A 14,112-nucleotide genomic window follows, 5' to 3' on the forward strand; every position below is an offset into this window, starting at 1 on the left:
TGGACGTACAGGACTTATTATGCCATTTGGGGATTGTCAGATGGGACTTCTTGTGACATTCCCCTCGTTGTCAGAATATGTCCCTTGCCATATGAGACCATTTGTGCCAAATGGGGGGCCATGAGGGAAGCTTTCTGACAAATGGGGGGGACTTATGGGACAATATCTGTCATAATGGGTAGGACATTTGGAATGCATGGCCAGCCCATATAGTTGAGGCGAAATGTCAGTACCCTTATAATGCAAAAACGGACATTTGGCATAAGATTATAGAGGATAATCCTGCATTCCAAATGTCCCAACCCATTTGTCAGAATAAATCCCAAATGACAAGGGGGTGTTCTGGAGGTCATTTACCCAGGAAAGGTGCCTCGTTTCTGGGTATGGATGAGTGGATAGTAGGGGGGTGTTCTGCCTCATTTGTGGGGTTGAATGAGTGCATATTGGGACATTTGGGATGTATCCTGCCGTTATATATTCGGTTAGTAAGGGCATTTTCAAAATTGCCATATAATTTCAATTAGAGCGTGACTCCCTCCAGTGGATTTCCCCGTGTACTGCTTACATCTTCCCAAATGGCAGTTTATATCCCTAACAACATCTACAATGGCAGTTTAGGTCCCTTGGCATTGCATTGGCGTATCCCCATTGTCAAACTCATTTCCATTGAGGTTACTATCTGCCAGTGTCCCGTACCTCAAAATTATAAATCGCCACCATAGACCTGACATTCCCTTAACTCCCTGTGTGACGTTACACTTACTGTACATCTCACTTGTTTATAGTCCTGTTATCTGTTTGTTGTGCACTTTATTTTATGTTTTACTTTATGTTAATGTTTCTACTTGCTGCACTGTGTTGATTGTTGTTGATTGTTAAATGTTGTGCATCACCCGTTATGTCACATTCTTTGTATGTTCAACATACTTTGGCAATAAACGGTTCTGATTCTTATAACTCTTCATCACTCAAATGTTTTCTGGAGTTAAAAGAAAATCACAAAAAGTTTCTCACAGATTTATTTATTGAAATGATTTGAAGGTTTAGTGACGTCTGATTTCTTCTTCTTCACGTCTTTTATCACTAAATCACCTCCAGATGTTTCTTCTTCTTCTGCAGTAACAACTTCCTGTTTTCTCTTTCAAAACATTTCAACCAGCTTCTTCCAGCTAGAAAACTATCAGGCCCCGCCTCCAGGAAGTGACATTACAGACCATAACCCCGCCCCAGGAGAGGGAGTTGTAAATGGGCGTGTCCTTCGTAGGAGGCGGGGCTTAATGCAGTACCTGCTCTTCAGAGATGAAACTTTAAATTTGAATATTTAAAATGATGAATTTGGTCAAAAAAACGAATTGACTCATGTTTGTCCTTCAGGGACACCGTAGAGACACCGTCTCAATGTCCACTCTGTCTTTTGTACAGAATCCAGGAGGACACTGAGACCCACAGAGACTGACTGTCTCTCTGTCTGTCTGTCTGACTGTCTGTCTGACTGACTTTCTGTCTGTCTGACTGTCTGTCTGTCTGTCTGTCTGACTGTCTGTCTGTCTGTCTGTCTCCCCCTGGTGGTGGAGGTCAGTTCCTGCGGTGTTCGTTGTCTCTTCTTCGTTGCTTCTCTTTCTGTCTCAGAGCTTTTCTTTCTTTCTCGGCTGCAGAGTGAAGATCTTTGATGCGACGCTTCAAAACGCTACGATCCGAAGAACTGAGGACACCGAGAGCCTGAGGGACGAGGACAGAGGTCTCACTCTGATGTTTATTTCAAACATTAGGTATGAGACAGAGGTCTCACTCTGATGTTTATATCAAACGCTAGATATGAGACAGAGGTCTCACTCTGATGTTTATATCAAACACTAGATATGAGACAGAGGTCTCACTCTGATGTTTATATCAAACATTAGCTATGAGACAGAGGTCTCACTCTATGTTTATATCAAACATTAAATATGAATACATATATAGTGAGATAATGAGTCATAATTATAGAATAAGTGAAGAAAAATAGAGAACAGAATTTTGACTTTTGATGAGTTCACCCTCCTCTTCCTCACCTTCAGCTTGTTGCCGTCCATCTGCAGCAGCTGTTGTCCGTCTACGTCTCTCGCACTGAATTCTGGGACGTATTGCTCCATGTGGAGTCCTCTCAGCCAATGAGAGACCTGCTGGGTCGACCACGATGACACGAGACAGGAAGCGTCCTCAAAGGGCTGAGGAGGAGGAAGAGGAGCAGGAGGAGGAAGAGGATTAGGAGGAAGAGGATAAGGAGGAAGAGAAAAAATAGTTTTCACTCTGATGCACCTCCTGCTGTATATTACAGACCATAAGTCATGTCACCATGGTGACCATGTGTGTGTGTTACCTCATCAGAGGACTGGGACAGTGTGTGGTACGGATGGGAGGATCTGGAGGAGGAGGAGTCAACAGGAGGAGAGGAAGAGGAGGAGGTGTGAGGAAGAGGAGGAGAGAACTCCTCACTGAGAGCCGACTCCTGAAGGACCAAGACAGGAATTAGTTATTGATCTCTTCTTCTTCTACTTCTTGTTTGTGTCCAAACTACACAGTCTGATCAGATCTAATGATTGATAGATTTAACAATATGTGACTTGTAGAAACATGGAAAGGCAGTAAGTAACATGGTGCAGGAGTTTGTTTCGTACCTGGGAGTGAGACTTGCGGGGCCTCGGTGAACTCGTTGGGGGGGCTTTAGGGGAGCCAGGTGGCGTCCCGGAGGAGGAGAGCGATCCCCGCCCTTCAGTGAACCAGGAGAACGGGACGAAGGATCCTGAAGACCGAGAGGGACTCTCAGACGGCTCCCTGAGGACAGAAGACAAGGTGAGGACACGAAGAACATGGATGTGTTATGTTTTTGTGTGATGTTGGTGTGATGGACCCACCTGCTGCCCACAGAGAGCCTGTTGGATTTATCTTTCCTCACCCTGATATACGAACGTCTGAGAGTCACCCTGAGAGAGAGAGAGAGACATTATTATATCATTACAGATCTACTTTCATCAACGGTAAAATTGATTTTTACTGACGAGAAACTGGACAATGTGATTGATCAGTCAGCTGCTGAAATATCCGGATACATCTGACACGTCGGTCACAAAACAAAGTTAGAGATCTGCTTTGTGTCACTTCCTGTTAAGATGGAGGTGATCTACACCAGGTGGATGCTACGTCATTGTAAATTGGCCTAAATATAAAACAACCATGAATATAAACAACAGCAGGCTCAACATTTGAAAAAGTGGTCGTATTATATTCGACAGCTGGAAAACATTGCGTTCATTCGATATTCTTTTTGAATGGAGAGAGTACCTCTGTAATAGTGTTGCATTGTGGGTTGTTTTTAGCTTTGTAGCTATGCTAGCTCTTCAGGTCTGTTAATCTGTCTATTAATTGTAGTGTTCTTCTGTGATCTCTGTCGTCTTGACGTTCAGATAAAATCAGGCATGTTTAATTTTATCGTAGGTTTTTTAGTCTCAACTCGATAGTGAAATTCAATGAAGTGAACATTGTGAACAACCAATAGGAAGACCTCTCTGTCTCCATTCTCTCTACCAGAATCAACTCCTCCTAAAGGGGCGAGGCATTGGTCATGTGACACAGAACCACAGAAACAGGAAATGACTCAGTGTATGTGTGTCTCACCCGAGATCCAGAAAACGTCTCTTGGTTTTCTTGTCGAAGACGACAGTTGGACTGCCGGGATCAGCTGGACTTGTGTCCCGACTCGAATCAGAAACCAACACTGACACACACGCACGCACACACACACACACACACACACACACACACACACACACACACACACACACACACACACACACACACTCCCAATATCAGTGAATCCATAAATAATAATTATTTTTACCAAAAATAATACATATTTGGAGGTTGGCCCTCATCCTCTAACGCCACCCGACTTATTCTTTGTCTTTTTGTCACGAGTGTGTGATTCAACTCTCAGGTGTATCTCGGTTGTGTCTCAGGTGTGTCTTGGGTGTGTCTCAGGTGTGTCTCGGGTGTGTGTCGGTTGTGTTTCGGTTGTATCTCGGTTGTGTTTCGGTTGTGTCTCGGTTGTGTCTCGGTTGTGTCCCGGGTGTGTCTCTGGTGTGTCTCGGGTGTGTCTCGGTTGTGTCTCGGGTGTATCTCTGGTGTGTCTCTGGTGTATCTCTGGTGTGTCTTGGGTTTGTCTCTGGTGTGTCTCGGGTGTGTCTCAAGTGTGTCTCAAGTCTGTCTCGGGTGTACCTCAGGTGTGTCTTAGGTGTGTCTCGGGTGTATCTCTGGTGTGTCTCTGGTGTGTCTCAGGTGTATCTCTGGTGTGTCTCGGGTGTGTCTCGGGTGTGTCTCAGGTGTACCTCTGGTGTGTCTCGGTTGTGTCTCGGGTGTACCTCTGGTGTACCTCGGGTGTGTCTCTGGTGTGTCTAGGGTGTATCTCGGGTGTGTCTCGGGTGTACATTACATTACATTACATTACAGTCATTTAGCAGACGCTTTTATCCAAAGCGACTTACAATAAGTGCATTCAACATTGGTAATCAAAAGAACTGCTAGTCACCAGAAGTCATAAATACATTTCCTTTTCCAAACAAGCATCTAAGAGCATGAAGCAGAGCATAACTCAGAGCCAAAGTACAGTGCAGAAACAAGAAAAACAGTTGGTACTATAAGTAATACGAATACAATAAGTGCAACAAACTAGTATGAATACAATAAGTGCTGAGTGGAAGGCTCAGGGTAGCATTTCCTGAAGAGATGGGTTTTCAGCCTGCGCCAAAAGATGGGCAGCGACTCTGCTGTCCTGACGTCAGTGGGAAGTTCATTCCACCACTGTGGGGCCAGGACAGGAAACAGCCGTGACCGGGTCGATCGGCCGCCAGGACCTCTGAGCGACGGGGCAACCGATCGCCCCGAGGCAGCAGAGCGAAGTGGTCGGGCGGGGGTGTAAGGCTTGACCATGGCCTGGAGATAGGAAGGAGCTGTTCCTTTCACTGCCCTGTAGGCTAGCACCAGAGTCTTAAACTGGATGTGAGCTCTTACAGGTAGCCAGTGTACAGAACGGAGAAAGGAAGTTGTGTGGGAGAACTTGGGGCGATTGAACACCAGGCGAGCTGCAGCTTTCTGGACAAGCTCCAGAGGTCTGATGGCCGACGCCGGGGCTCCGGCGAGTAGAGAGTTGCAGTAGTCCAGACGGGAGATGACAAGAGCCTGGATGAGAACCTGCCGTTCTTTTGCCGAGAATGACAGTTGGTCATCCAGGGTCACACCCAGGTTCCTCGCAGTCCGAGTTGGCGTCACCACGGTATCATCAATGGCGATGGACAGGTCCCGGTGCGGGCAACCCTTCCCCGGGAGGAACAGTAGCTCAGTTTTGTCTAGGTTGAGCTTGAGGTGGTGTGTCGTCATCCACTTTGAGATGTCAGCCAAACACTCAGCGATGCGCGTCTCCACTTGGGTGTCACCGGGGGAAATGACAAGACCAGCTGGGTGTCATCGGCATAACAATGGTAGGAGAAGTCATGCGAGCGAATAACAGAACCCAGAGATGTTGTGTAGAGCGAGAAGAGAAGGGGGCCCAGGACTGAACCTTGCGGAACCCCCGTAGTCAGCATGCGTGGTTCTGACACGGCCCCCCTCCAGGTCAACTGGTAGGATCGACCCGTCAGGTAGGATGCAAACAGGGAGAGTGCAGAGCCTGAGACGCCCATCCCCTCGAGGGTGGAGAGGAGGATTTGATGGTTCACAGTGTCAAACGCCGCAGACAAGTCCAGGAGAATCAGGACAGAGGAGAGAGAGTTAGCTCTCGTGGCGTGAAGCGACTCTGTCACCGCAAGGAGGGCCGTCTCTGTCGAGTGACCCACTTTGAACCCAGACTGGTGGGGGTCCAAAAGGCTGTTTTGGTGGAGATAGGAAGACAGTTGGTTAAAGACTGCACGTTCAAGTGTTTTGGATAGAAAGGGTAGAAGAGAAATCGGTCTGAAGTTCTTGACATCAGAGGGGTCAAGTGATGGTTTCTTCAGAAGGGGGGTGACTCTGGCGGTCTTGAAGGCCGTGGGAAAGCATCCTGGAACAAGAGATGTGTTGATGAGGTGGGTGAGGAAAGGAAGGAGTTCAGTCGCAATAGACTGAAAAAGAGGGGAAGGGATCGGGTCAAGGGAGCACGTGGTGGGGCGGTTAGACGTAACAAGGTTGAGGACCTCGTTAGGGGAGAGAGGAGCCAGATAGGGTAAGATGGGGTGTGGAGATGGGAGGGAGAGCTGTGGGGGCAGGATTGGACAGGGAGAGAGGGGCTGAGAGAAGGAGGATCTGATATCGTTTACCTTCTTGTCAAAGAAGTTGGCGAAATCATCAGGGAGAAGGGAGGAAGTAGGAGGAGGGGGTGGGGGTTGGAGGAGTGAAGTGAAAGTTTCAAAGAGTACCTCAGGTGTGTCTCTGGTGTGTCTCGGGTGTACCTCTGGTGTGTCTCGGTTGTGTCTCGGGTGTGTCTCGAGTGTACCTCAGGTGTGTCTCAGGTGTGTCTTGGGTGTATCTCTGGTGTGTCTCAGATGTACCTCTGGTGTGTCTCGGTTGTTTCTCGGGTGTATCTCGAGTGTGTCTTGAGTTGTCTCAAGTGTGTCTCGGGTGTGTCTTGTATGTGTCTCAGGTGTGTACCTTCGCTGTCGGGCCTCCTGCTCCTCCTCATGTAGACCCGGGAGCAGTCAGAGGAGGGGCAGGACTGTGAGGGCGAGCTGCTGGGAGTCACCAGGGCCTCCTGAGACGTGGCATTGGTCAGCTGACGGTACCGCCCACGCGGGGGGGCAGCCAATGAGGCTCCTTCATCCTCTGGAGAGCGACGCACCTGAGGAGCCAAAGTGAGTAGAGTCTTTGGCTTCTTCCACACTGCTACGTTTTCCATTTTAAATTTGATTATTTTGAGCGTCCTCACTTCTGTATTTTGTTCTGCACAACTATCATGAAGTTCACACAGAAACTATAAATGAACAAAATTATTAAGGCTCTCCAGTACGAGTGTACTTGATAATGTGATGTCCGTCTTAGTCTGATGAAGCCTTTGTCTTTGATCAGAGGAGCGGAGCTCTGATTGGTCTCACCAGGGAGGAGTCGAAGGAGAAGGCGGGGCTTCGAACCGACAGCAGTGAATCAGGAGAGGGGGAGGGGCCATGCATGGCCAGGTGGAGAGGTGAGCGGGCGGAGTGTAACGGACTGTCCTGATAACACACACACACACACACACACACACACACACACACACACAGAGTTGTATGATGTCACAGTGATCTTGTCAAGAGGCTTAAGTGACGTGGCTGTTTACCTGTAAAAAAATAAATAAATTAGATTAAACTTTATTGATCCAGATGAAATACACAAAGTATGAAGTCAGTCTCAGGTGTGTCTCAGGGTGTGTCTCAGGGTGTGTCTCAGTTGTGTCTCAGTTGTGTCTCAGTTGTGTCTCAGGTGTGCCTCAGTTGTGTCTCAGTTGTGTCTCAGTTGTGTCTCAGGTGTGCCTCAGTTGTGTCTCAGGTGTGTCTCAGGTGTGTCTCAGTTGTGTCTCAGGGTGTGTCTCAGGTGTGTCTCAGTTGTGTCTCAGTTGTGTCTCAGTTGTGTCTCAGGGTGTGTCTCAGTTGTGTCTCAGTTGTGTCTCAGATGTGTCTTAATAATAATACATGTTCTGCATCATGAGTACTCGTGGTACTCTCAGTACATTTTTAAGGTGTACCTTCTCGGTACTCTGACGTACCTTCCTCTCCAGACTGTCGTCGCCCTCCGTGGAGCTCACACTGTCACGGTACCGGGACCTGGAGGGGCGGTTCCTCCGGGCTTTGACGGACAGCTGGGCACGGCCCTTCTGGATGCTGTTGTCCAGCAGCTCCGTCTCCGGGACCTCATTCAGGTCTGAAACACCAAGAGCATTGTGGGGGATTGAGGCCTGTTATTGATCCGCTCTGATCGATGTATGTGTCACATGACCAGATCAAACACAACCGATGGACTCATCAATAATGAACTTCCTGCTGCAGGTTTTAGTGACAACCATCAAACATGCACTTAGTGATTTAAGTGAGATAATCTGCTGCCACGGTAACGACCGTCCATCCGTCAATCAGCTGATGATTAATGAACTCATTAATCAATCAGCTGAAGATTAATGAACTCATTAAAAACATATCTCAGATTTAAAGCTTTAATTGTGATGACACCACAAGTTTTACACATAATGAGCTCCTCTTCATCCTCCCACTCACTTCATCAAATATTCATCATGCTGACCAACACACACACACACACACACACACACACACACACACACACACACACACACACACACACACACACACACTCACATACATGGTTGTCTATTCATGTGAGGACCTGCAGCTTTCCCAGGTCCCTAAAACTAAAAGTCAAACCTGAACCTGATTCAGCGACTAAAGATTACACCATATATAAGTATATAGAAATATATATATATATACAGTATATACATATATGTATATATATAATATCAATATATAATATCAATATAAATATATTCATACAAATATAATATTTATATGAATATATTTATATATATATATAATATTTATATGAATATATATATATATAATATTTATATATATATATATATATATATATATATTATACATTTATAAGTATATATAAATATTGATATATATACAGTATATATATATAAACTAATAATATCACTACTATTACCACACATTTGTATTTGTCTGTTTGTTCATGAACATGATGTGAAAATGGTTTGTAGGATATAAAGATGTGTCTCCTCCCCCACAATCAGCTGACAGGAGTTCATTTCCCACGGGGGAGGGGGGGGGGGGTGTGTGCAGGAAATGAAGAAGAGCAGTGAGGTGAAGAGGAGAGGATGAAAACAGATTGAATAGATGAGAGGATGGAGGGAAGGTGAACAGAGATGTTAAATGACTGATGGGGGAGAGAGGGAGGCTGGGGAGGGGCTCAGAGGAGAGATGTAATCTTATTAGAGGGGGAGGAAGGAGAGACTCAAGAGGATGTAGGAAACAAGAGGAGGACAGAGGTGAAAAATCTGTTTGTGAAAAAGTCGAGAAATTAGATCTTTGGTTTCATGCTGAGGAAACGATCTCTTTTCTTTTGTTGTCACGAGATTTTACGCTACAAAACTAAAGTTATTTTTGTATTTTATATAATATAAAATACAGTATACAATATAATATATAATATATAATATATGAATATTCATTTTATTCTATATATTAACTTATTTAGGTTTCAGAAAACATCTGTGAGGTCTTTCACTACGTTTATTTCTACGTTTCTGTCGCTCTAATGTTCTAAAAACAAACTCTCTGTTTACTACAAAGTTATTTACTGTCCAACTTCATTCAGTCTGAATTCTTCAGTTTCAAAGATTTTAAATACTGAAAGCAAAAGAAAACAGACTAAAATGTTTACATCAACCAACAGTCCTCAACACTAAAACATTAACATTATTAAAGTTATTACATCTTCATTTACTAGAAATACTAAAGTACAAGTACCTCAGATTTGTACTTAAGTACCGTACTTGAGTAAATGTACTTAGTTTTGTAACATGTGTGTGTTTGTGTGTGTGTAATGTAATGTAATAATAATAATATATATGTGTTTGTGTGTGTGTGTGTGTGTGTGTGTGTGTGTGTGTGTGTGTGTGTGGACTCACCGAACACGTTGTCTGTATCATCAGCAGACATGACTCAGTCGTTTCTGTTCAGAGAGAAAATGACAGAAATGAAAAGACGACATTAAAGTCCAACATTCAGTAAAATGTCTTCAGTAGTTCTTGAGGTTCCTCAGAGAAACGTCCTGGAGCCTCTGTTAAATAGGTGTCTAACGCAAATGAAGCGAATAAACACAAATTATCTCGCAAGTAATCTCCCGCAAGTAACGCAACGCGGAAATTCCTGTTTGAACGCATCATAGGAGCGATTCACTGACCCTTCATGAATTGGCTGGAAAGGAGTTGTCGCTCCTCGCCCGGAAATGGGGAAACCGGGAAACCGGGGCCCCCTTCTGGAGCCAGATCTTAGTGTATCTTGTATCTTGTTATATATTTGATCTTTTATCTTGTATCCTGTTATATCGTGTTATATCTTGTATCTTGGTGTATCTTGTATCTTGTTGTATCTTGTATCTTGTTATATGTTGTATCTTGTCTCTTGTTGTATCCTTTGTCTTGTTATATGTTGTATCTGGTATAGTGTTGTATCTTGTATTGTGTCTCTTATTGTATCTTGTATCTTATATCTTATACCGTGTCTTTTGTTGTATCTTATATCTTGTATCTTGTTGTATCCTGTAAATTTCCCCACTGTGGGACTAATAAAGGATTATTTTATCTCATCTTATATTGTATCTTGTTGTATCTTGTATCTTGTTATATATTGTATATTGCTGTATCCTTTTATATCTTGTATCTTATATCTTGTATCTTGTCATATCTTGTATCGTGTCTTTTGTTGTATCTTGTATCTTATATCTTGTACCGTGTCTTTTGTTGTATCTTGTATCTTGTCATATCTTATATTGTGTCTTTTGTTGTATCTTGTGTCTTATATCTTGTATCTTGGTATATGTTGTATCTTGTTGTATCTTGTATCTTGTTATATATTGTATCTTGTTGTAACTTTTCATATCTTGTATCGTGTTTCTTGTTCTATCTTATATCTTGTATCTGTTTTATCTTGTTTTTGATATCTTGTTATGCTATTGCGTAGCATTCCATGAATTTCAAGGCACATTTTTGTGTAATATTTTGTGTTGTCATGTTAAGTCACATTTTTGGCTTTTGTGTTGCATTGTTAGATCTTTTTTTGTCTGGTGTCATCACGTTATTTTGTTTTACATCACGTAGTGTCTTTTCATTCTGCTTCATATTTCATTATTTTATGCGTGATTCTACATTATGTAACTGCTGCATAATGGAATATCACGTCTTATTATTTTGTGGTGTTTTGTGATGTCATGTTTCATATGTTGTTGTTTCACTTAATGTGATGTCATGTTTCATATGTTGTTTGTCACTTAATGTGATGTCATGTTTCATATGTTGTTGTTTCACTTAATGTGATGTCATGTTTCATATGTTGTTTGTTACTTAATGTGATGTCATGTTTCATATGTTGTTTGTCAGTTAATGTGATGTCATGTTTCATATGTTGTTGTTTCACTTAATGTGATGTCATGTTTCATATCTTGTTTGTCACTTAATGTGATGTCATGTTTCATATCTTGTTGTTTTTCACTTAATGTGATGTCATGTTTCATATCTTGTTTGTCACTTAATGTGATGTCATGTGTCATATGTTGTTGTTTGCCACTTAATGTGATGTCATGTTTCATATGTTGTTGTTTGTTACTTAATGTGATGTCATGTTTCATATGTTGTTGTTTCACTTACTGTGATGTCATGTTTCATATGTTGTTGTTTCACTTACTGTGATGTCATGTTTCATATGTTGTTTGTTACTTAATGTGATGTCATGTTTCATATCTTGTTTGTCACTTAATGTGATGTCATGTTTCATATGTTGTTGTTTGTTACTTAATGTGATGTCATGTTTCATATGTTGTTGTTTCACTTACTGTGATGTCATGTTTCATATGTTGTTGTTTCACTTACTGTGATGTCATGTTTCATATGTTGTTGTTTCACTTAATGTGATGTCATGTTTCATATGTTGTTTGTTACTTAATGTGATGTCATGTTTCATATCTTGTTTGTCACTTAATGTGATGTCATGTTTCATATGTTTTTTGTCACTTAATGTGATGTCATGTTTCATATGTTGTTGTTTGTTACTTAATGTGATGTCATGTTTCATATGTTGTTGTTTGTTACTTAATGTGATGTCATGTTTCATATCTTGTTTGTTACTTAATGTGATGTCATGTGTCATATGTTGTTGTTTGTCACTTAATGTGATGTCATGTTTCATATGTTGTTTGTTACTTAATGTGATGTCATGTTTCATATCTTGTTTGTCATTTAATGTGATGTCATGTTTCATATGTTTTTTGTCACTTAATGTGATGTCATGTTTCATATGTTGTTGTTTGTTACTTAATGTGATGTCATGTTTCATATGTTGTTGTTTGTTACTTAATGTGATGTCATGTTTCATATCTTGTTTGTTACTTAATGTGATGTCATGTGTCATATGTTGTTGTTTGTCACTTAATGTGATGTCATGTTTCATATGTTGTTGTTTGTTACTTAATGTGATGTCATGTTTCATATGTTGTTGTTTGTTACTTAATGTGATGTCATGTTTCATATGTTGTTGTTTGTTACTTAATGTGATTTCATGTTTCATATCTTGTTTGTCACTTAATGTGATGTCATGTTTCATATCTTGTTTGTCACTTGATGTGATGTCATGTTTCATATCTTGTTTGTTACTTAATGTGATGTCATGTTTCATATGTTGTTTGTCACTTAATGTGATGTCATGTTTCATATGTTGTTGTTTGTCACTTAATGTGATGTCATGTTTCATATGTTGTTGTTTGTCACTTAATGTGATGTCGTGTTTCATATGTTGTTGTTTGTCACTTAATGTGATGTCATGTTTCATATGTTGTTGTTTCACTTAATGTGATGTCATGTTTCATATGTTGTTGTTTGTCACTTAATGTGATTTTATGTTTCATATCTTGTTTGTCACTTAATGTGATGTCAAGTTTCATATCTTGTTTGTCACTTAATGTTATGTCTCATATCTTGTTGTTTGTTACTTAATTAATGTGATGTCATGTTGTTTCATATGAAACTCTCTGCTGCTCTGAAGAACAACATGCACACCTTCTGAGCACAGAGCCATTTAGTTAACATGAGATTAATCTGTTAGCTGCTTCTCAGGCTGGGTGGAGATGGACACACACACACACACACACACACACACACACACACACACACACACACACACACACACACACACACACACTGATCTAATGAGACAAACACATTAACAAAGTACACAGCTGATTCCCAGAAGACTGAAGCTCCAACAGGAAAACACATCGTCAGACCAGGAAGATGTTTTGACAGAAGAAAAAACATGAAAAGATGGAGGATGAGAAACAGATTCATGATAGAGATGTAGAGAGAAAATAGAGAGAAAGAGAGGAGGCGGGAGAAATAGATGACAGACAGAGAGAGAGAGAGAGAGAGAGAGAGAGAGAGAGAGAGAGAGAGAGAGAGAGAGAGAGAGAGGAGGGAGGAGAGCTGAAATACCGGGAAGGTAAAAAAACAAACAAAATACCAACAAACAGATAAACTCACCTTTCTCTCTCTCTCTGACGGTTGTCATGACACGTCACCCTCTGTCTCCCTCTCTCGCTCCCCTTCTCTCCCTCTCTCTCCAGCCGGTTAGTGAGGACTGCGACTCCCAGGGTTCCACGGGGCTTTGCTCCGGGCCAGGCGACAGTCTGGGCTGCAGTCGGAGGATCGTGGGCGTTGTAGTTTCCTCTTCCAGGACTCTCAGGCTTGTCTCTCGGACGGCTGAAGGCGAGCGAATGCTGGCTCACTGCTACTCAGCAGAATACTGCAGCCTCCATCTGAAACAGCAGCACCAAGGACAGCTAAGGAGGAGGAGGAGGAGGAGGAGGAGGAGGAGGAGGAGGAGGAGGAAAGAGGTGAATGTGTTGGGAGGAGAGAAAAAAAAGAGGATTAAAGAGAGATGGCACAAAGGGAAATAAACAGAGAAGAGCGATGATCACATGATGTTAAAAAAAAGGAAAAATTAGGATAAAAATGATGAAATATATGATCGGAATAAGTTAATAAATCAAAACGATTAAAAAATGTAAGAAATATTATTATAACATACATTTTATACATACATCAATGTAAACCAGCAAATAAAGAAGTAATTATTGTGAAAATAAAAATAATATACATACAATATTTTTGTTATTGATTTAATAGGCGCTGAAAAAATTAATAAAATGTATTGATTTTATGTAAAGCATATTTGTAGATACTCTGTATTCAAACCAAAGTGAATCAGATGTTTTATTGTAGTTCCTCTGAGGACTACGATCAGTATTGATCCTGATAATCATCAA

At 41.9% G+C, this 14,112-nt stretch overlaps 1 protein-coding gene across 1 annotated transcript; it reads right to left on the reverse strand.

Annotated features, from left to right (window-relative positions):
• Nucleotides 1-1,017: 1,017 nt before the first annotated feature.
• Nucleotides 1,018-13,584, reverse strand: samd14 (sterile alpha motif domain containing 14). The gene is made up of 11 exons (XM_068725714.1): nt 13,328-13,584; nt 9,707-9,750; nt 7,745-7,899; nt 7,098-7,214; nt 6,658-6,844; nt 3,655-3,754; nt 2,895-2,963; nt 2,658-2,814; nt 2,360-2,488; nt 2,052-2,207; nt 1,018-1,719 (listed from the first exon to the last, which is right to left on the reverse strand). The coding sequence occupies exons 2-11, from the start codon at nt 9,735-9,737 to the stop codon at nt 1,576-1,578; spliced, it is 1,245 nt and encodes a 414-aa protein (XP_068581815.1). The 5' UTR covers nt 9,738-9,750; nt 13,328-13,584; the 3' UTR covers nt 1,018-1,575.
• Between the last annotated feature and the right edge of the window lie 528 nt (nt 13,585-14,112).

This window comes from Cebidichthys violaceus, unplaced genomic scaffold (assembly GCF_023349555.1).
Source record: "Cebidichthys violaceus isolate CVI_PGR_0920_01 unplaced genomic scaffold, fCebVio1.0.p SCAF_36, whole genome shotgun sequence".
Lineage (NCBI taxonomy): Eukaryota > Metazoa > Chordata > Actinopteri > Perciformes > Stichaeidae > Cebidichthys > Cebidichthys violaceus.

Excerpts from the sequence above, each read along its gene's own strand:
- samd14 (XM_068725714.1), bottom strand. The coding sequence starts at position 9,737 with ATGTCTGCTGATGATACAGACAACGTGTTCG. Across the intron at positions 6,845-7,097 it reads TCTCCTTCGACTCCTCCCTG|GTGCGTCGCTCTCCAGAGGA; the intron begins GTGAGACCAATC and ends TTGGCTCCTCAG. Across the intron at positions 2,208-2,359 it reads TGTCCCAGTCCTCTGATGAG|CCCTTTGAGGACGCTTCCTG; the intron begins GTAACACACACA and ends CCTCCTCCTCAG.